General features: G+C 33.2%; 2 protein-coding genes across 14 annotated transcripts in view; one reads left to right on the forward strand and one right to left on the reverse strand.

Moving 5' to 3' along the window:
* The window catches only part of Slco1a2 (solute carrier organic anion transporter family member 1A2), a 123,349-nt gene that overhangs the window by 88,785 nt on the left and 10,583 nt on the right, over window positions 1-23,981 (reverse strand). For 4 of the 13 annotated variants that reach the window (XM_047550885.1, XM_047550890.1, XM_047550884.1 and 1 more), the window contains exon 2: window positions 19,877-20,034. The exons of 7 other annotated variants lie outside the window; for them this stretch is intronic. The gene's annotated coding sequence lies outside the window, so the exon portion shown is untranslated. Of the gene's footprint in view, window positions 1-19,862; window positions 20,035-23,981 lie in introns of all 13 variants that reach the window. 2 more of the 13 variants (XM_047550888.1, XM_047550883.1) reach the window with 1 other exon arrangement.
* On the forward strand, window positions 11,738-16,466 carry Iapp (islet amyloid polypeptide). Its single transcript, XM_047550897.1, has 2 exons — window positions 11,738-11,817; window positions 16,277-16,466. The coding sequence occupies exons 1-2, from the start codon at window positions 11,738-11,740 to the stop codon at window positions 16,464-16,466; spliced, it is 270 nt and encodes an 89-aa protein (XP_047406853.1).

Below are 23,981 nucleotides of genomic sequence, written 5' to 3' on the forward strand. Positions count from 1 at the left end.
ATTGCCAAAGTAAATTCACCCACATAAGGAACAGCATTTCCTTCCCTCCTTGAGTGAAGCTCTTAGTAACATGACTGATTCTAAGTTCAGACATAATTGCAAACTAGAGGGAAAAAGCCAGTATTTATAGCCTATCTGTCAAGACTATCATTTTTTAAGATGAAGCATGTTGTAAGAAAAAGTGAAGATGTCATTCATTCTCCTGGTAACCTGAATGAGAAGGAAATTGTCAAAAGTGGAACAACTTAAAAGAAAACTGCTTAAAACTTCATTGTCAGTGGTATATAAATTAGCACAAGTCAATCTACTTACTCAAGTGCAACTTATTTGGATCCTACGTGGTGGGAAACACGTTATTTCATTATTTTTCTAAATATTTTCAATAATTGCCTGATTGGGCTACTTCATGTTTTCAAGCAGGTCAGGTAAGTGTGGCTTCTAGTGTGTGTTTCTCCTATACAACAGTATAGAAATATTTAAGTTTCCCTGTGGCCTACTTCTATTTCTCTACCTAATTTTTATAACCATGATTCCTAGTGTAATGTCAAATGCCAAATGTGGATTGCATACTTAATGCTAGGTAGTATGATAACATGGATTTAAGAGAGTTCAACTAAATCAACTTGTTAGACCTGAAGCTCTATCCAAGTAGAAACTCCATCTGTTTACTCATCTCTGAATCACCTTCCCCTTTCCACTATTCTTTAATTCAGCGCCTGGAACAAAAGAGATGCCTGTTAGAATTTGCTAAATTGAGAATGAATTTTAAAATCAGTATTATAAATGAAGAAATATTTAGAAATTTAGATATATTAATTTGCTCACCAACACAGAGCCTGTATTCTAACCCAATCTGTCATCCTCCAAAGTCCTACCTCTAACCACATGCTGGAATAATGAGGTGCCTAAATATGCATGAGATATTGTAAGAAGACATCAGATGAATAAGAGGTTAGCTGCTAAAAGTACTCACTATGAAGCAGTTTAAAAGCCAATAGATAAGAAATAAGAAATACAGCATTAGATACTTAATATCCAGAATTTGCAAATGTGTAACAGGCTGTTATATGGCAAAATGTGGTCCATTACATGAGATATACAAGCATGGGGATCACAAATTTCAGCATGCTCTGGAAACAGAAAGTAAGCTGTCAGTTTATTAGTATAGTTTCTTAACACATGGTCTATAGCTCACCTGCAACATACTCCTGTACCCAATCACGGACTTGCTAAAGAAAAATTCCACCCAGCTCAGAAGCATTCAAATGATCTCCAAAAGCATCATATACTTGCTGTCTTGCCTTTTTTTTTTTTTTTTTTTTGGTACTGGGGATTGAACCCTGGGGCACTTAACCACTGAGCCACATCTCCCCCTTTTTTTTCTTCAGATTTTATTTAGAGACAGGGTCTCTCTGAGTTACTTAGGGCCTCTCTAAGTTGCTGAGGCTGACTTTGAACTTGGATCTTTCTGCCTCTGCCTCCCAACCTCAGGAATTACAGGCACGTGTCACTATGCCTGATTTTTTTTTTCTTTTTTTCTTTTCTTAATGCCTTACAAAACTTCTGAACATTACTAGTAAAATTTTTAAAACTTGGGAATAAATCACTGATAAAGGAATAAATTAACTGTCCAGTCAGTTAAATACCATACAAGTTCACCATTATCTGCTGAGCCTTTGGGTTCCAGTAGGCAACAGATCTGAAATTGCCCTTTGGAGGTGTACTCCTGGGTTTCCAAGGAGGCTAGTCAATTTGTGATCTAAAGAAAATCTTGAGAAATAAATATGAAGGACCCATTGAGAGGGATTCAAAATGCCTCCAGATATCAAGTTCACGTTGAAAATATCAGGCCTCCAAATGTATCAGAACTACCTCAGAAGATGTGCTGTTTTTTTTTTTCATAGATTGATATATTGGAATTGAATCTCACCAAGCACTTCAGTCTAGACCTTCATTCCCCAAATTGATTCAATTTCTGGAAACACAAAGGGAGGAAAGACTAGGAAGGATATATGGTAGCAATTAGACAAAATTCTAAGAGATCTAAGCCATTAAAAGCCCTGTAGGGTTTTAGTTTTCTAAGTCCAATTCCAATGTCAGTGAAATACCAAGGACATTGTATTTTTGCGGTAATTGGATTACAATATTTCCCTCCCTAAACCTGATTTCATGAGGTCATTTGATTGAGGGAATTTCTAAATTCAACCCTTAAGAGAGTTACTTACTTAAGAGTTACTTAAGAGTGTGTGTTCGTGTGTGTAAAAATATCAGCCATCAATCAAGATTGCCTATATGTGAAGATACATCTTTGCTTGAAATCTGTTGTTTGTAGATAAAACTTCATTGTTGTGAGTCTCTGAAACTCATAATATTTGTTCAAAATATTGGTGGCTTTACCACCATAGCCCAAAACATAATACAACAAAAATTTTTAATCAACTTATGCTGAACTATTTTAAAATAAAAATGTTCTTTTTTGTTCAGTTAGTTTGTGAGTTGGTTGCTTGTCCCTGACAGAGCTGAGGGAAGAAGACAAGGGGACATGTAAAAGTATCTCCTTTCTGTGAGTTTGGCAGTTTCATTGAACAATTTATACTTAAAGTGAAACTACTAATCTTTAAAGTAATTTTTGTTATACACTTCTTAACAGTAGTTAAAAATAGTTTGATTTCAACTTTAATTATGCGCTACTTCTCTGAACCATGCCAAAACATAATCATAGAGAATTATTCTTAAATTATTATAGTATCTATTTAAACAATCAAATCATAATCAGAGTTCTTTTGACTATTCACCTTACTACTTCAAATGTCTATCTATGATTAGATCCAACCACAGCATTCCTAACCAGCATTTATAAAGAAATGAGTATTTGAAGTCATGTAATTTTATCTTATTTGTTAGGTTGAAGTTACTTAGTATGAGATTAAACAGCAAAATAACTCAAATGTAAGCAACAGAAACAGTATTTTTTAAATGTTCTTAAATATACAGATAAATTACATATGTATATATATATATATATATATATATATATATATATATGAGAGAGAGAGAGAGATTTAAATATGATTTCAAAGAGCTAAAACCTAAACCAAAATGAGCAGTAATACTACATAGAAGGTGAAATATAGTCTGAGGCTTCTATTATACAAGGAAGTTTCATGACCTCTTTCTGTATTTTCTGTATGGTCCTCAGGAAAGAAAGAAAAAGCAAAGCTTTGTGGCTTTAGTAGAAGGTGACTTGCCATTGCTCTGATGGATATGATTAAATTCTTTTTATTCTCCTTTTTCATTTACCTTATATGTGAAAAATCTTCTGTGGACAACTTGGATCTTTCCCAGAGGCCTGGCCAAACCCCAGCTTCCAATGTCATCAATACTAGAGGGAAGGAGGAAGCCCAAGAGGCTGCAGATCCATGTGGACATCCCTCCAGGTGAGAAGAGGGACATTGCTGGCAAGTGAGGAGGAAGGAAATGGCCAGTCTCAGCTGACTATTTTCTGCCATTTTCCAATGAAAACTGACAGTTCAATTTCCCAAATCTACCTCTCTTCGAACTCCAATCTTAGTTTTAATCATCAATTGCTTAACTTCTTTAAACTCTTCCAGCTGAGGACCACTCTGCAGTGTGGCACATGTTGGTTAATTTTTTCTCTTTACCACTCATATATGAATTTAAAGAAGTCACTCAACCTCTCTAAGCATACACGTGCTAATCAGTAAAGCAACGTTTTTTACTGTTGTTTGAAGATTAAAATATTATACAAAAGTGTTTTAACACAATGCTTGATGCAAGCAGATTCTGAATAAGCATACATTCCACTGTCAACTCCCCTCCTCCCTACAAGATAACCTCTCTGCGACACTTGTGATCCCAGAGCCTCCCAGTTCTCTGGGAACACTATGCCACCAATTATCCTTTCTGGCTTCTGTCTCCAAACTCTCTGTTCTGCCAGCAACTGAAAAATCAATAAACGTTTATTAAGCATGTGGTTAGTAAGTGCCAGATATGTCTTATGTATTATTCTAACTACCCCTAAACTCTCCTTAAGGTATGGGTCTTTCTTTCTCCTTCTCATCATATGATGCAAACCCCTAATTGAGATCACAGTAGGAGAATTCATATAAAGATTGTTGTCATGGGAAGTATAAACACCTAAACAGAGTATTCAAAATTTAGATTATATGTGTACATGAGTATTTTCCAGAAAAAAAAATGTTTTTTCCAATCATAGTTTGAAAAGGGGTCATGGCTCTTGATATTTCAAGATCCAATGGTCTATATGAGTAATAAGAACTGACTTTCCACACTCCTACACTTGGTTAAGAAGATGATGTTAACATGAAACAAGCTGAACTAGTCTACAGTGTCTCTGAAAGTCCAGGAATTTCTAGACTCCAAAATAATTCAGAAATAAGGGAATAGTATAGGACTCAGAAAAATTTTATATGCTTTAAGACAATGGATTTTGAGAGAGGTTCCTCTATATTTCCCTCCAAGCATCCAGGTAAATACCTCTCCTTGCCCCAACAATTTAATATTTGAATAAATTAATATAAACAGACCCTGGATCTGTGGAAAACAGCTACCCCAAAGGGAAGATGGGAAGCACCAAATTCAAAATTGAGAAATCAATTAAATTCTTAGTCCTCTCTCCCAAATTATCAACCAAGAATATTCACTTATTGAGGAAAATATAAGAAATTTTTAAAACTGAAAGTCCTTAGAGAAAAGAACCACAAATAGTAAAATTTGGGATTCTGCTAGATAAATGATCAAATCCTACCCAATAACCTTGCAGTGAATCCACCAGTTGGCAAGCCATGTCCACACACCTAGCATCTGATCAGCTTTGTAGTAACTCACTAACAAAAATTAAGAGAAAAGTATATGCCAACACAAAGACTTGTATAGGAATGTGTGTAGCAACTTAATTTGTAATAACCTCAAATAGAAAAACCCAAAAGTCCTTTAATAGGTCAACAGCTAAACATTTTATGGCATATTCAATTGGAATATTATTACTTAGCAATAAACAAACAACCAAAAAACCCCAAATATCTATTGATGCAGAATGCAGATAAATTTTAGAAATTATTATGCTGAATTTTCAAAACCAGACATGGCTACATTATCTCATTTGTACAAAAATCTAGAAAATGTAAACAAATTTATAAGAACAAAAAAGCAAATGGGGGGTTGCCAGAGGAGGGGGTTGGTAAGAGGAGAGGATGGGGGAATGGAGCAAGGGATACATTACAAAAGGTCACAAGAAAAAAATTAGGAGTATAGAAATGCACATTATATTGATTATGGTGATTGTTTCATGGGTGCATACATATGTTAAAACTGTTTAAATTGTATATTTTAAATATGTACGTTTATAGTATTTTGATAATCCCTACATGAAGTTGTAAAAACAACATCAGTAGAATAATAAATAAATGGGAGCTAAGGATAAACAGACATTTAATGGAAACTTCAATTAAAAAATATCAAGAATAAAACAAACGGGCTGGGGATGTATCTCAGTGGTAGAGCACTTGCCTAGCATGTGCTGAGGCCTTGGGTTTGATCCCCACCACCATTAAAAAAAAAAAAAAAAAAAAAAAAAAGAACAAAACAAATCTTGTGTTTTTTTTTTTTTTAAGGAAAGGCCAGAAGAACCTAAAGAAAATGAAACTCACAAAGGGAAGATAATTTTTAAAAGAACAATAAAAAAGAAAGTTATAAATAGTATACTTAGAAATAAGGATGGATATTGCATCCGTGAAACAAAAACAGAATGCTCTGAAAGTACATTCAGAAAGCAAGAGCTCTTGACATTTTGAAATATGATCATCAAAATTAATTTTTAATTTAAAAGTTAGATTGTTTAGTAAATTTCCAAGAAGTTAAAAAATTAGAGATGAAAAAATAGTGAGAAAATATAATTAAATACAAGATTAATACATCTAATTCTGAAAAGCCATTTTGGAAGGAATGCAGAGAAAATTATTAAGACATATTCTAATGTTTCCCAGAAGTGAAGGACAAAGAGTTTATATATTAAAAGATACATTGAGTTTTCAGTTTGGTTCATGAAAAAACCCACACTAAAGTATATTAGCATGAAATTTCATGTGCCAGGAATAAAGAAGACCCTAAGGGCTTCCAAGGAGAGATTTTTAAGTCACACTCAAAGAATCAAAAATTTCTTTTCTCTATAGCCACATGATTGATTAGGTTACAATGAATGGTTTCATAATTCTGAGCTTGAATTACATGTTCAGAATCATGTGTCTAGATCCATTTTCAAGCAAGAGTGAAGAGAGAATAAGGATATATTCAGAACAGAAGGTCTCAATCTTTCACATACCCATTCTCAGGAAGCTACTGCAGGACAAGTGCCATCACAATAAGGGACCAGACCAAGAAAGCCAGAGCAGGCTGTTCAAAGCAGAAGAATGGTGGGAGTATTTCTCAACGTGACAAAAAGGGGAGGAAAAACTGTGTTGCAACGTAGAGAACAACCAGTTCAGAGATTAAAGAAGGACCGAGGCTGTGGGAGAGACTGCAGAGGAGTAGACAGGGAGAAGGTTGGGAATAAAGCAAATATTATATTAAAGGTGGTTTTACCATTCTCTGAGATAATCTGAAGATCTAAAACTAAACAATAAAAGGAGGCAAATATTAATTAGAAGAAAAAAAAAGGATAAATAAGAAAGCAAACATAATCAATATTATCCTACTTGGTCCCAGAGTGAACAGTGCTAACGCCGACATGAAAGCATGCACACCCACCAGAAAACAATGAGGTTGCCTAAGTACTGACGTCGTGTCAGAAAGGCACAAAGGGACACTAGAAGGGACTCCTATTGGTCCAACATGGGATTATCTGAATGTCAAAAAGACAAAGTGAATCAAAAATCATATTACTAAAGTACATAGGTTCAGGAGACTAAACAAAAATCCTCTTATAATATTTGTAGGATGCTAAGGAACCAGTTCATGATTACATTCTGAAAACTGGCAAATATAGGGGAAGACAAAAATAATTACCTTGTCTTTAAAACTACCTAAAGGTCATAGAATAGTTAAAGCAGGATGTTCTCTTTTATTGAAGAATTTCAGCCAATAAATGTCAAACAAATGATATAACTAGACTATCATTATCTTGCAACCCCTACTACAACGATTCCAGACTATTATCACCAATGGTTATGAAACCAATAGGTGAAAGGCTGATGGAGAACTCAGAATAAACAGTCTGGCTGCCATCTGAACAGCCAGATCGTTCTTAACTATCATAAAAGAGTCAAGCAGATATTATGTGCCCCCTGATATGACACAACAGGAAACAAATGGCATCACATGAGAAGTATCCTTGCCAAAATAATGAAATCTGAATCGGATCAAGCCTCTGGAACAAACTACCAGTAGAGAAGAAATACAAGTGAGAAAGGAACATGTGAAATGATATCACAAGTATGCCACTGGCAATATCCAGGAAATGAGAAATTCTACATAATAAATGACCTAGTTATTTAAGTAAAAATGGTAAAGAATAAGAAAGAACAGAGAGTTATATTAAAGGGGTCAGAAGAGACAGAGCAACCAAAGGTACTCTCATCAGGATCCTGAGGCATTCTTATCTTTTATAACATAAACAAGTAACATTACACATTTGCTAGATTTTTTTTAAATAAAGTCAGTGTGAAAATTATATGATCTCTAGGATTTGTTCTATGTAATTCAGTCTAGGGTAGAAAGAAAGTAGATAGGAATAAAGAGGAAACAAGATAGACTATGTGGTGATAATTGTTGAAATTTTACACACATTCAAAAGTTGTCATTAAAAAATTTTTAAATATAAATCCAAAAAATTATACACCTAATATTGATATGATCCAAAATTTAGTAAAGTATTTTAGAATGGCGGTAGAGAAAAGTGAGTATGGTGCTAAGTGCTGAACCTTTATCCTCTAAGACAGGTTATCAACTTATAACATTTTAAATCAAGAATATCCAGAGAAGTAAATATTTTTGAAATATGGAGAAACAAAGGTGAGTGCCTGTGGAAAAGAAAACAGCAGTAGGCAGAAGTGAGACAGAACGCTGTAATAAATTATTTGTCTTGTAATACTGTGTGATCTTTTTAAAACTGTGAGTATATACAAATGTGATGAGAAAGTAAAAGTTATTTTTAAAAAGATATACAAAAATGTTTTACTATTTAAAATTTGATATGATAAAGCCCATTATTCTATATGATGAATTATATCCTAACCTCACACTCAGTTTAATATGCTCTGCTCTCATGTTTCCCCTTTAGTTCATTGTCAAATCATGTTATTATTCTGAATATAATTTGAACACATTTTAATTCTCCAACTTTGCTGCATCCCCTGAGTCTAAGACTTCCTTTATTGTTCCTTATTGGGAACATTGACATAGTCTCCTAATAGAGTTCCCAGTTTTATTCTTGCAATCCTCTGGATCATTTCACACACAGTAGTCAGAGTGATGTTTTAAAGATGCGAAGCAGAACACTTCACAACCCTCCTTAGACCCTTCAGTAGCTTCAGATTGCCACCTAGAAATCCCAAGGTTCTTAAGTCAGCCTTTCAGCAACCTGCCCCTTCAGGCTCCTGCTTACATCCTCAGCATCTTTTAACACTTCTGCCCTTATTTAGTTGAATTTACACATGCTCTTTTGCTGGTTCTGGACAATTTCCCTTCACTCTTTCTTTGGTTAGCTCTTTTGTTTTGAGATTCAACTTAAAGTCACCATTCTTCTTTCTCATACCACTATATTATTTTTCTTCACAGCACTCGCATTTTAATTGCATAGCTAACTGTTCACTTGCCACTCTGTTTCTTCCACAGACTCTAAGCTGCAAGAGAAGAAATTTGCTTTATTTACTGTAATATCTTTGTTACCCAGAATAATCCCTGCCACAGAATTGGTTCTCAACAAACATTTACTGAATCAATAAATAAATGGAATATATTACAGGACAATTTTTCTCAACCTTAGTGTATATACAATCACTCGGGGAAGATGCTTTTTCATAAATGCACATTCTGAATACTAGAATGAATCAGACATTATTACCCTGTATACATTTATAACTATATAAGCAGTGGGATTCTACATTATGTATAACTAGAAGAATGAGAAATTATATTCCATTACATATGATGTATGAAAGTGCATTCTACTATCATGTATAATTAATTAAACCAAAAAGTTTTAAAACTTCACTTTCTGATGCAGTGAGTCTGAGGTTTTGCATTTTTAAGAAACTCTCATGGGAGGACAATGTTGTCAACACCTTTTTCACATTCTGACTAGGAGACACAAGGTGAGCAATGATGGTATTTGTCCTGTAGGAAGGAGCTTTCCATACAGTAATGAAGATGTCAGGTAAAGAGGATTTAAATGATCACATACCAACTTCACTCCCATTAATACAGGAAGTATGTAAAACCCGAAGCTATTTGATATCAGGACAGGTGTTGATCTTCCTAAAAATTTTACGAGATCAATCAGCATAAGGCCACATCTGGTTATAACCAGATCTCTCCAGGTATTGTAATAAGGTACCCAATCCAGAGAAAGCAATTGGCAATTCAATCTACGGAAACAGAGATCCTTTTTAACAAAGAAATAAATATTATGGGATAACAGATGAGAATTTGAACTTCACTCTGATTCTTCAGTAGCCGTGTAACCTTAAGCAAACCAGTTATATTCTCTGATTTTCAGTTTCATTAACTATAAATTGGAAAAAAATTATGCCCACCTTAAAGATGTGAAGATGAGGGAGGTATCACGTATCAATTAAATAACTATGCCTGACACATATTAGTCCTGGCACTCTTAACTTCTCAGAGTGAAAAAGAGTTATGAAAGTAAAATAAATAAATATGTAGGTTAGAGGCAGGGATCTGGGTCTAAATGAATGCTCAACTATGAGAAAGAAAAGCTGAGAATTGGTCCAGGTTTTAGCATTAACTAGTTGTCTGACATTGAACAATGTTTAATATTTCTAGGCCTCTATATAGAATATTAAAACAAGTATTGGAAACAAGTTAGTCTTTTTCTCCTGAAATTTCTGCCAACACCCTGAAATGGTGTTTCTAAACTTTAAAGAAGTACATGAAATCAATAAGCTTACTTTTTTTTTAACTTGGAGAACTTCCATCTTTTTTACACAGTTTCACTGACAGTTTGAATTTCCTTTAGTTGCTGTGCATACTTTTTTTTATAACATAGAAATAAGTTAAATATAATTTAGAAACACAAAAGAACATAACTTTTCTATGTTCATGTATGTATACATGGTCAGTGTAACTCCACATCATGTACAACCACAAAAATGGGAAGTTATACTCCAAGTATGTTTGATATGTCAAAATGCATTCTACTGTCTGCTACATGTAATTTAAAAAAATTATAATAAAAAAAAAGAAATACGAGAAAAATGGAAGAACATTTGGAGAAAATAAAAATAAATATTTCAAAGGCAAACTAAAGAGTATTCTGCTGAGCCAAGTCATTCATAATTTTCAAGAAGTTAAAGGGGAAAACTTATCTTCTTTCAAAATAACTGTGATACTTCTATATACTAATTAATGGAAAAAGTCCCTGAAAAAATGCTTGAGTGTGTGTATGTGTATATATATATATATATATATATATATATATATATATATATACACACACACATAATGTTTGTGTATATGTATACATATATATACAACTCTATTTACATGTGGACAAATGAATTTTTAGATGTAAAAATCATTGTTTTATGCCTTAAATCTCCTCCGCCTCACTGTAAATGACTTGTTTTTATTCCTTTTTTAAAAACAAACCTCACCCTTATATTCAATATGTTTCTGAATGCCCATGGGATTAAGTCATAGGGGTCATCTGGATTTAGTTATATCTCCTCATTGTCTCTGTCTTTTCTTTTACATATAACCCCATTTATTGTTATTCTTAATTATTTTTTATTAAGTTCTTATTATGACTACATTTAATTCTTGAAAATTCGCTTACATTTCACAAAGATGATAAATTCAAACTTCTGCTATATATTACACATCATTAACTGCATAAAGACACTCTGTATCTGCTGTGTTAATATTTACTAATGTGTTAATGTAATATACCCATCTGCTTCTGCTGTCTATGAAGCACTTTTTACATAGGGATGGAAATTAATGACAGTCTCTCTGAGCTGTCTGATGTCAAAGCTGAGAAAGGTGTGAAGGGTATATAAGAGCTGGATTACTGGTAAGCAAGTAGGGGGCAAATACTCCAGTGAATGCAAGTTTGGACTTGTTTTCATGCAGCTTTCTTGCTATCAAAGGCATTTTCTGATATTGCTGACACTGAAGCATTAAAAGGTAAGGAATTTCTTATTTCTGGGAAAGTATTATTTAGTAAAAAAAAACAAACAAGATTTGGTGTTCAATATATGGTTTATTTCAAAGAAAGTCTAAAAGTTGATGTATTATAATGTGAATTATTAGATTGTTTAGAGAAGAAAATTGGAGAAATGAACATTTTGAAAATATTTGAAATTTGAATAGTATTTTAAGGGCTTTATCAATAAGAATTATTAAGTTTTAAAATATTTAATTTTAAATTTAGGCTATAATTTAAAATTGCATCAATCTCAACTCTAAGAAATTTTCTGATTTCACTGCTAGATTATTCTTTCAGAAAATTCAAGAAGCCATGTTCATCCTAAAGCTGCCAGCAGTTCTCCTTGTGCTGTCTGTGGCATTAAACCATCTGAAAGCTACCCCCATTGAAAGGTTAGTAACTTTAAAATACTGCTTCTTTTGTAGAGTGTGGAAAAATTAGAACTTAATACTGCTACATAACTAACAGCCCTTGTGCCATTTCTGGTGAAATTATGCTACAAACAGTACTTAAAGTCTTTCAGTTGTTCCTTGAATTCTGTGTTCTTTAAAGAATAATGTCAGTAACTGATAAATCTTTCTGCTGGAACTCTAACAGACAGGAATGGATAGTTCCAGTCTGGTCAAGAAATATGCTGTTGGAACTTAGAGGGTCAAAGCCAGAACATGAAGTAGGAAAAACTAAAAGGTAGTCATTTCTACTATATTAACCTGATATTGAAACAAATTGGAAATTAAGTAAAGCATATATTTTATATCAAGTAGAATTTTGTGTCTATTTACATAGATTTTTTTTTCTTAAAGGGTTTTGGAAATATGCAAACTTCTACATTTCCTTCTGGAAATTAAAGTATATATAAATAATTGGGGCAAATTCAAGTTTTTCAGAAGTTGAAAAATTAAAAAATTAATTAAAAAGCCATTTGCTATTTTGGGATTCATTTTATATTGCTGGCTATTCTGTTAGTGAAACAATTATAGAATGGATTACTTCTGAGCTGCTATAAAGGTAAAATAATAATTCTTGAAATATTTTCATTATATAGCCTGTGCATCAAGATCTCCTAGGAAGGCTTATTATTCAAATATATATATCATCTAAAGGGTAGTTTTAAGGAAGCTTAAAAACTATGTCAGGTGAAATGGTTAGCAGTAATTGAAAGTTATGAATGGAAACCCTTTAAAACTTAGTGAATTCTCCACTAATTAAAAGATTCTTGAGTCCAAATCCACGCATCTGACATGAATAATGTTATGAGGATTTGTTTGTGTCTAAATCAGTTTTGCCTATATATTCTTGTGAGAATGAACATATACACTCTTTAAGAAGAAGAAGAATTCAGTTTGTCTTTGAAAAGTGTGTGCTTTAGTCATATTTGAACTCTTCTCATTAGAAACATTATCATCTTGTCTTTATTTTCTTTGGGGTGTTTTCTGTTGGGTGGAGGCTCATTGCAACATGTAAAGGTCTCTACAGTACCTACTCATAATAAACAGCAGGAATCATCAGAGGATTTTCTTTGTCATTTCAAAGCTTATTTAGTTTACAGAATGTTCTCAGAACTGACTATAATTTTCAGGGCTTTTTCATGGATAAAAATAACTTTAAAACTGACATAAAGTTTCTGATAAGCAGAACAATAGAATGATGACAGGAAAATTAACAGTATTACCTAGTGTATCTGCTAATATCTTGATATTTCCTTTCATTAGGTACAGACATTTCCTAAGTACCTTTACAAATATGCCTTCATGGAAATGTGCTTATTATGATGTGAACTTCATTCAGAATTAGAATAATTCACGACATTACTTATTATCAAATTAAATCATACTGGTTTCACAGTCTTTTACTTTGAATTATTCTTAGGTATACTTATAAGGCATTCTTCAAATTGCTTTTTAATGTGTTTCCTGAAATCCGTATGTTTGGTCATTTCTTAAAGGGTGAATGATTATCATCTTGAGCTATTATAATATATAATACCCATAAATCTCATAAAAAGCTAAGAAAACCTTTGTAGAAATGTCTCAAATTTTAAACTCCATTTTAAAATGACGCTCATATAGATTTTTTACTCACTGTTAATTGCCTCATAAAATTCAATTCTCATTTGAGACTTTTGCAACATTTTTACAGGTATGAGATAAGATTAAAAAGTAATAAACTGACTTTACAAACCATACCAGAAAATGGTTACTTTTATTTTTTGTACCAGGGATTAAACCCAGGGGTCCTCAACCACTGGGCCACATCCCCAACCTTTTTATTTTTAATTTTGTTAGTAGCTAGGTAGGCAGACAAGTCATCTCTGCCCAAGTAGTCAATGAGAAAAAATGTCTGAGTGTGGAAGTGCCGTGCCTTTTACTGACTATTTCAGGCATAATTTTCCATCCAAATGACTGTTTTGGATAGTTTTGTTCATGTGAAACAGTATATTTAGATTAAGGGTCTAGTATAGGAAAACAGTTCACAATTATGAAACAAATATGAAAGTTCTTACTATTTGTTTTATGGAGAATAGTGGTCCTTCTAGCTAATTCAATTAAGACAACATTTTTCCTAGCATAATTTAAAATTCTATTACTCACCTTCCAACCTATTATCAAAGCTCAGCTCAGCATTTTAGTAAACTCATACTCTAGGCACTGGCTAAACATATCTTGGGACAGATATCCCCTTTGAATTTCCTAATGTGACTGATAATTTCCCCTACTGCTTTAAATTTATTAGTTGGAGGTGTCAGGGCCAAATTCCAATTCCTGTTGTTTTTCAAGAAAAAAAAAATCATTATTTAGAATTTAATGTCCAATGTCTGGAAATAGCAGGGCAACTTTTTAAAGCATTAAGCCATTCTTTTCAAATGCACATTGGCCAAAGTTATACCTTCAAAGAAAAATAATAGAATAGTGTGAATAAGAAATAGACCAAAAAACCAGATCTCAACCTGGATTTCCTTTGCCTGAGTAATTGCTTTGTCTGCGTACTTACAGTCAACAAATATTTAGTTCACCTGATTCTGTCTGAAGAATTTTCTATATTTGGAAGGAAATAAGGTGGTAAAAAAGTTAAAATAATTTTTTTTTCACATGAAATTTTAAAACGTTTACATTTAGGCTATCTCTGTACAGAAAGAAATATAATGAAGTACTCCCTCATACAAAGTAAATGCACTGAGATAAATCCACTGCATTCAGTCCAAATTATGCATATTTATTCACATCTGGACATTGAACTTTTAGCCCCAAAACTATTACTTTTTACTCTACACATTATCTAAAGTTTCAGCAATACTTTGGTTTCTATGGAGTTGAAAACTAAAACATTTCCATAGTTTTTCTAAAGATTCCCAAATGAGCAAAGCAATGTTATTATTCTGTATCCATTTAAAATACCACTTTGAAAGACTGGGGATAAAGCTCAACATGTGCAACCCCCGGGTTCAAGCCTCACCACTATGATAAGTAAGTAAATAAGTAAATAAGTAAATAAGTAAGATACCATTTTGAAAGCACATTGCTATAGTCTGTATCTGGAACTGTACCCGCAAAAGCCCAAGTATAAAGGCTTGATCCTTAAGCCACAGTGCTATCATGAAGTGGTAGACTCTTTAGAGGTGGGGCCTAGCGGGATTTTGTTTTTAACATTTACCCTAGCCCTTTTATTAAACTTATTGACAGCATAAGATCTAAGTAAGTAGCCAAAAAGATGGTAATGCTCAGGTATTTGTGCTAAGAGTAAAATTCCCGCACTGCAAAGAGTGCCTGAAGAGGTGTCCAATTTTATTTCCCTTTATAACACCTGACTTTATAATATCTGAAATTATCCATTTTATTTTATTTTATTGTGATAAGAACACTTAATTTTTTAGTGTTAATGCATTATTGTTGACTATGGGCACAGTGCTCTACAGCTTATTCATCTTAACAGAGACTTTATGTCCATTGATTAGCAACTCCCTATTTCTCCATCCCCCAGTCCCTGGTAAACACCATTCCATTATTTGATTCTCAAAATTTGAGTATTTTATTTTTTTATTTGTTCTTTTTAGTTATACATGACAATAGAATGTATTTTGATATATTATACATACATGAAGTACAACCTCCCATTACCAAATTTGAGTATTTTAGAGAGCTCATAAATATGTAAAGATGCAGTATTTGTTTTTCTGTGACTGGTTGATTCCACCTTAGCATAATAGCCTTAAAATTTATCCATGTTGTTGCACATTGCAAAACTTCATTCTGACATTTTTTTCTTGTCATTTCTGATTCATGATTTCAAGGAACTTAACAAAAATTAGCTAATCTTGCTCACCTCTCATTAGAAAGATGTGGGAAATTAAAGTTATATGTATATAAAAATTATATAAATATAAAATTCTGTATGTATATATATCTGTAAACATACATATTTATTTTCATTCCAGGTTTTCATATATTCTGGGTTAGATATAAATTTTACATTCTAAATACCTTTTATATATCAGAAAAGAAAGTCATCAATAAGATTTAGAAGACTATAAAAGAAAGACTATTATTATTATCATCATCATCATCATTAGAAATGTATTCTGAATTTCCAAAGGAAGAATTGTACTGGGAAATGAAACATTGATAACAATGAAAGATGCTGTATCATTTCCTAGTCAAAAATTAATTGATTCTGTTACATCTTCAAGGTGTCAAAAGGATCTGTCATCCAAATGTTTGCAAATCAAAAAAACTGAGTTACTTCTGTAAAAATATTTCCTTTTGTTTTTATCAGTCTGAGTTATTTGGGAATCACATAGCTGTATCCAATCCAATTCTAAGCCTCTAACCTTTTATATTTGTTCAGCATTACCAGTCACCAGGTGGACAAACGGAAATGCAACACGGCCACATGTGCAACACAACGCCTGGCAAATTTCTTAGTTCGTTCCAGCAACAACCTTGGTGCCATTCTCTCACCTACCAATGTGGGATCCAATACATATGGCAAGAGGAATGCAGATGAGGTTTTAAACAGGGAACCACTCATTTACTTACCCCTTTAAAGGTCAGTGTACCTCTATGGTTCTCAATGTGTTTTGTATAAACATTCTTGTGATTTCCTGTATCCTTTAAGAGTGCCTTTTTCATTTCAAGAGTGAATGTATGACCGTTCCCCTTGCTTATTAGCAGCACATGCAAATTGTTTAGATTTATCTTAGCTTTAGTACTAATTAAGGTTCCATAATAAAAAGATAATATCTTTAAAAATAATATGTTCTTGCTATACAGCTTTATTTTTTAAAGTTGTTTTAAAACTAAATTTTTAAGATCTGAGTTTAATGACAAAGGAGAAAATGGTAGTTTGAAACTTGGTAAAGTGTAAACAACTAGTAGTCAAGTTTTGATTGTGAGCATTAGAATACCAGCCATTGTAGGTATACTAGTTATACAATCCCTTTTTGCACTAGATTTCTGAAATAAGTTGCAGTTTAAAAAATAAGTGCAAAAACTACTGCTCACCTCTCATTAGAAAGATGTGGGAAATTACTACTCCTGACTCAGTCAAAATATTTTTGAAAATTCTAACATCTGTTGTACGTGGCAATACTAAAGGTTATTTTAAAGTATAAAAGCAATCTGTAACCATGAGAGTTATTGTATGTTGTCAGCAGTAAGTTTTTATAAAATATATATCACTTTGTTCTGTTTAAAAAGTGACTTTCAGCAAACTTCAGTCATATTTTTATGCAGGGTATTCCAGGAGCAACTTGTGTTCTATTAATCATGTCTTCAATTAAAAGACCAGAGACTTCTGGAAACTATGTGTTGTATAGCAACTTATTTTCGTGGCTAAACTAATTGGATGCTTCTAGCAGGGTTTTATGAGTGTGATGTACTTTTTTTGGTGGGAAATGCAGTATTGGACATGGAATGAAATGCTTTGCTGTAAGTCAGATCTTATGGGCTGTCCTCTTTCCCCTATGAGTCAGGACCTTTGGAAGAAATATTAATTTGTATAAACAATTACCATACTGCATTATGCCATTTCTAAATGCACTTAGAAAAAAAGAGCATCTCAGTCTTAGAATCTGACTTGTTGACTTGATTTCTATGTTAAAATTTCCCTCATGAAGTGTGCCTTAGATTAATAAATTATTGAGATTTTTGTTGTTTTTCTAGTGAGTGTGTAGAAATAGGAAAAGATATTTGTAATGAATTTTATGTCATGAATTGCATTTTGAAACAAATAAATGGGCATATAAATTCCTACTTGTGATGTTCAACTGGTGTTCTTTCAAAGTAGACTCATGCTCAACATTTCAAATTGAATAAGGTTCAACTAAGTTATAATTTCTTAGGTTTATTTAAAAATCTTCCTATAATAAATAAAAAACCCAGAATAGCTAAAGCAATCCTCAGTAGAAAGAGTGAAGCAGGGGGTATCGCAATACCAGATCTTCAACTCTATTACAAAGAAATAGCAACAAAAACAGCATGGTATTGGTACCAAAATAGACAGGTAGATTAATGGTACACAATAGAGGACATGGACACAAACCCAAATAAATACAATTTTCTCATACTAGACAAAGGTGCCAAAAAATGCAATGGAGAAAAGATAGCCTCTTCAACAAATGGTGCTGGGAAAACTGGAAATCCAAATGCAACAGAATGAAATTAAACCCCTATCTCTCCCCCTGCACAAAACTCAACTCAAAATGGATCAAGGACCTCGGAATCAGACCAGAGACCCTGCATCTTATAGAAAAAAAAGTAGGTCCAAATCTTCAACTTGTTGGCTTAGGATCCAGACTTCCTTAACAGGACTCCCATAGCACAAGAAATAAAAGCAAGAATCAACAACTGGGATAGATTCAAACTAAAAAGCTTTCTCTCAGCAAAGGAAGCTATCAGTATTGTGAAGAGAGAGCCTACAGAGTGGGAGAATATCTTTGCCACTCATACATCAGATAGAGTGCTAATTTCCAGAATCTATAAAGAATTCAAAAAACTCTACCCTAAGAATACAAATAATCCAATCAACAAATGGGCTAAGGATATGAACAGACACTTCACAGAAGAAGATGTACAAGCAATCAAAAGATATATGAAAAAATGTTCAACATCTCTAGTAATAAGAGAAATGCAAATCAAAACTACCCTAAGATTCCATCTCACCCCAATTAGAATGGCGATTATCAAGAACACAAGCAACAATAGGTGTTGGCGAGGATGTGGGGAAAAAGTTACACTCATACATTGCTGGTGGGGTTGCAAGTTAGTGCAGCCACTCTGGAAAGTAGTATGGAGATTCCTCAGAAAGCTTAGAATGGAACCACCATTTGACCTAGCTATCCCACTCCTTGGCCTATACCCAAAGGACTTAAAATCAGCATACTACAGAGATACAGCCACATCAGTGGTCATAGCTGCTCAATTCACAATAGCCAGATTGTGGAACCAACCTATATTGATGAAACTGTGGTATACATATACAATGGAATATTACTCAGCTATAAAGAATAATAAAATTATGGCATTTGCAGGCAAATGGATGAAATTGGAGAATATCATGCAAAGTGAGATAAGCCAATCTCAAAAAACCAAAGGACAAATGATCTCACTGATAAGTGGATGAGGACACATAATGGAGGGTGGGAGGGGGGCAAGAATGGAGGAAGGAGGGACTATATAGAGGGAAAAGAGGGGTGGGAAGGGTGTGGGGGAAGGAAAAAATAACAGAATGAATCAAACACCATTACCCTATGTAAATGTATGATATCACAAATGGCATGCCTTTACTTCATGTACAACCAGAAAAACAACATGTATCCCATTTGTTTACAATAAAAAAAACTTCTAGAATGTCACATGAGTACTATAAGAGGATGTTATGTAATGAACCTCTTGCTTCTCTACATTCTGTATAACATCATCAGAAGAATTATACTCAGAGTATAATATTTAAAAGAAGGAAAACCTAGGGGTCCACAGTTCTTTCGGTTAATGTGTCTTAGTGCAGAATGGGGAGTTTCACACAAAGTAAGACAAAGCATTTTCCTCCTGCCCATTAATTCTTCCTACTCAGAGCTAAAGAAAGATTCATTCTACAGTCTATGCATCTGTAATAGGCAATATTATTGCTCACCAATATCCTGCATGAGATTATAATTCTCAGCCCCTTTGCACTCACATGGGGCTAAAGGCCAGTGAATATGAGCAGGAATAATGTGGGTCACTTCCAGTCTGATTAAATTGGTAAAGTGCCTATGTATTTTTTTCGGTTTTTCTCTTTCCTGTGCTGTGGTAGTTCTGATGAGGAAGCTGGGTCCCTGGGTAACTTCATGAAGAATATTCCTATTGATCTGTTTAGACATACAGTATGACTAAGAAATAAACCTTCATGGTTTCAATCTACAGCCTACCCGTAATACTAAAACCAAAATCAAATTTCTCACCTTGCCTTCCTCACCTGCTTCTCCTGCCAACTGTTCAATACATTTAAGAATAGCACAACCAGCCAGGCATCATGGCACACATCCCAGCAACTTGGGTAGCTACGATAGGAGGATCACAAGTTTGAGGTCAGCCTCAGCAATTTAGCAAGGTTCTCAGTATCTTAGTGAGATCCTGTATCAAAATTAAAAAAAAAAAAATAATCAAAGGGCTGGGAAAATAGTTTAGTGGTAAAATGCCCCTGGGATAAAAACCCAGTCCCCCCAGACCCTGCAAAAAAATAGCACAACCATTCTTTTCCTCTGTAATTCAACCTTGAAATCAAGGAATTATCTCCAATTGCTAAAGCTCTTTGTTCCATGCGTTCCAAAGTTACAAGTGTAACTTTGACCCTCTTTACTGCAAGCCAGGACCAATGAAATAGCCTGCCAATTATCCTCTTACCTCCAGTTTTTCTGCAAAATTGTACACCAATAGCAGAAAAAGTTTCCAAATGCACAATTCTCACTGTCAGTTTTCAACACAGAAGTTTCCAGAGGCTTATTCCTACCTACTGCAATTTGTGAAATTGTTTAACCCAACATTCAAGTCCCTCCAAAAATTAACCCCAGTCCTCTTTTCCAGTTTTACCTCACATCTTTTCACCTCATGTACTTATGAGAGTTATACTGTTACTATTTTATTTACATTTAAAGTACTGTATATAATGTTATACTATTGCTGTATTATTTGTGTATTTGATGCACCACTCTTGAACGTTGCTAGGTGCCTGAAGCAGAAACTAGAATTTAATTATTTCTCCATTCTACAAATTTCCTGGTGTACAATCAAGAAACTTAATCCTACCTACACATTTTGGAGGTTACTTGAACAGCTTCCATCTTCTGCCCTTGTATTGTACTGGCATAGAGCTTAATAGTGATCTTCTGAAAATGACTTGACATTTATCACCAGCATATTTTGGTTGACAGTGGATTAAGCAACTTCCTGTCTAAATACATCATATACATTATGGAAGAAGCTGGAACCTAACATTTTATGGCAGATATTGTTTTGCCATGTAACTAAATATAATAACTAAATCGCTATAGTATATATATAATATATAATTATATGTAATCTAATATAATATATAATATGTATAATGTATCATTATCTCAGAGAATATTAATTATTTTTTTTGCATTGATTTGAATTACTAAATGCTTTATGGAATGAATCCCATCTCCCAATGAAACAGACATAGCATTACAAATTAAATATTTAAATTTCATAAAATAATTATTGAATTAAAACCTTATATTTCCATAATAAAGTATAATTAAAAACATTTCACTAAAATGGGTTTCTGGTGGCATGGGGCAAGCAGGAGAAAATGGTCATGTTTCTCAATTTATTTGAAGAAAAAAATGTTCTTTCATCTGAATAATGATAATATACCTTAGTATGCTTCCCTTTATTCTTATCATTGATTTAAAATATACATTGAATTCATAAGCAAGTTTCATAAGTAAAACTTACACCTTTACATATTGCTTAAATTGTGAAAACTATTTAATTTTGTATCACTTTGGTGAAACCATACTAGTTTACATAGGTCATTCTTTTACATGCAGTTCCTTAGCTTATTTGGAAAATATATATACTGATTGAAATATCTTTACTTTGAAACATTTATTAATAGTACATAATGAAAAGTTAAAAAGCATAGTGAGTCACAGTCCTGTGGCATTCTAATAGAAGAAACAAAAATACAAAAACACCTAGACATTTATCCATGATGCTCAGACATGACTTTGACAATGAAACTAAATACTCCCGTCAATCATGAGAGAAACGGTTTAATAGTTTGTGCTTAGTAAATTTATCAATTAAAAGCCAAATAGAAGATAAAATTTTTACATAGAAACAGCTAAATAACTTTTCAGTGGAGCAATAAATGAATTAATATAATAGTATTTTATTTGGCTTAAGGATATAAAGTGACTGGGATTAGGGTAACTAATATATAACTAATAAATATATTCTTAAAAAACAATTGTGCTGTGACAGTTATTCATATAGTAGCTCATACTTTTCCTCTGGGGACTTAGAAATATTTTCTGCATAGTGATTTCTGTGCTCCATTGTCCAGACACCTTCTGTTAGAATTTTGTAATAAGACCAAGTGATGATAAGAATACAAATATGCATTTTACAGTTTACAAGTTAGGTCACAAGATCTTTGTGGTGGGTAGGAACGGGTATCATTTTTCAGTTAAATAATGAAAAAAACATCTAAAAGTATAAGTCTGTTAGTGAAAAGTCATAGAATGGTTTTAGGGAAATACCAATATTTGGACATTAGACAAATGCTTCTACTTATCTGATAATTATTTAATAAAGGTCTTTCATTATACCTGCAGAGGAAACCTTTATAATGCAGTGTCGATTTTCTTCTACGGTGCTTCCAAGGCCACTTGGGCATCTACTAATAACAAGATATACACTTATCTGGGTAGATATCAAGTTACTCTGAACCTGTTTTCCATATGGGGCATAAAAAATAATAATAAATTACTGAGAGTTATTGTGAAGATTAAACAAGATCATCTCTGTAATGAAAATATCTGGGATTCTGGCTGCAAATCTTCCCTGAAATAAATTCTGGTTCCTTCCCTTTTCCCTTGTGGAAGGAAACTTTCTCCTTGTATGCCTTACAAGGAACACCTTGTCATAGTAGAATGGCTTTGGGCCATACCTGATATGGAGGAGGTACCCATTCACTGCAGAGTTTGGGAAGGTGATGAGGGAGACTCTAAAGAGAGACTCTCTTTAAAGAGAGAGACTCTATTCTATGCCTGAATGTCCCTATATGTTTACCCAACCCACCTCATACTTGGTGATTGGTACCCATCACCTTCTCACTTACAGCTATATTTATGCTATGCTTATATATGTTTTCCAAATGTTGTTCTAAACTCATTCACATGTACTCCTTGAATTAATTCTCATAAGTTTATGAAACGAGTATTATCCCTATTTTGTAGGGATAAAAGAAACTGAGGCAGAAGACAAAGTGATATGCACAAAGTCAAATGGCTAGCATAGTAGAGTTAAGATATTAACCCAAATACTCATCATTCCATCTTTGCTGAGCACCTACCCTCAGCCAGATAGTATTGAAGTACTTGAGATGCATCAGTATACCAGACAGACAAAATCTCCCATCCTCATGGAAGCTATGTTCTAGTTTGGGGTGAAGGTAGGTACCAGAGATGTACTCTTAGTCACTATGCTTAAATATTTCCTCCAATCTAAGATATAATATAATATATTATTATAAAATTATATATAATTATATATATTAGAAGACATTAGTCTTCTTCCTTCTTAGTTGAATAAACTAAATCACAAATATTTTCAGCAGAACAAGAAATCAGAACAATTAGAAGAAAATAGTTCCTATCTTCTACGTACCATTTATATGTACTTTATATGTATGTATATCCATATACATAATTGTTAATACAGCTCATTTTTACTCCTTAGTTTCTACTAGTAAATGTTACACAGTAAATAAGGATGGATCCAGGATTGAAACTCAGGTTTATCAGATTCTGGACCAATTCTCCAGGTCATTTTTCTACATCATGTTCAAACTAAAGCATTCTTCTTCTATTTCCACTGTTCATTGTGGTTTATAATACCTGGAGCCATGCCAAATTAGTTTGTCTTGGAACTGGACAAATAGGTCAGACAAAAGAATAATGGAACTAAAATATTTATTCAAAATGTGAAAAACTGAAATTGAAAATAACAGTCTTTACTCTAACCAGTATGAGATAGTTTTGTTTAACTTTATTTTGTTTTTTAAGTTTCAACTGGAAAAAGATGGAGGAAAAAAAATTCTAACACACTTATTAAATATTTCCTGCACTGAAAGACAGCTGGTAATACACTTTTCTCCTCCCCAAATCAACTGGGATTCAGTTTTCTGTTGAGACTTTTATTCCTCTGTTCTGTTATACAACTAGGAAAACTTTCTTCTGTGGTTCAATGGAAACTGCTGAATGAATTGGCCCACATGCTACACTTAATCCCTCAAAGTCCTTCCCATAGGTCTTTAAACTACATTTCCA

Source organism: Sciurus carolinensis, chromosome 4 (assembly GCF_902686445.1).
Source record: "Sciurus carolinensis chromosome 4, mSciCar1.2, whole genome shotgun sequence".
NCBI classification, from domain to species: domain Eukaryota; kingdom Metazoa; phylum Chordata; class Mammalia; order Rodentia; family Sciuridae; genus Sciurus; species Sciurus carolinensis.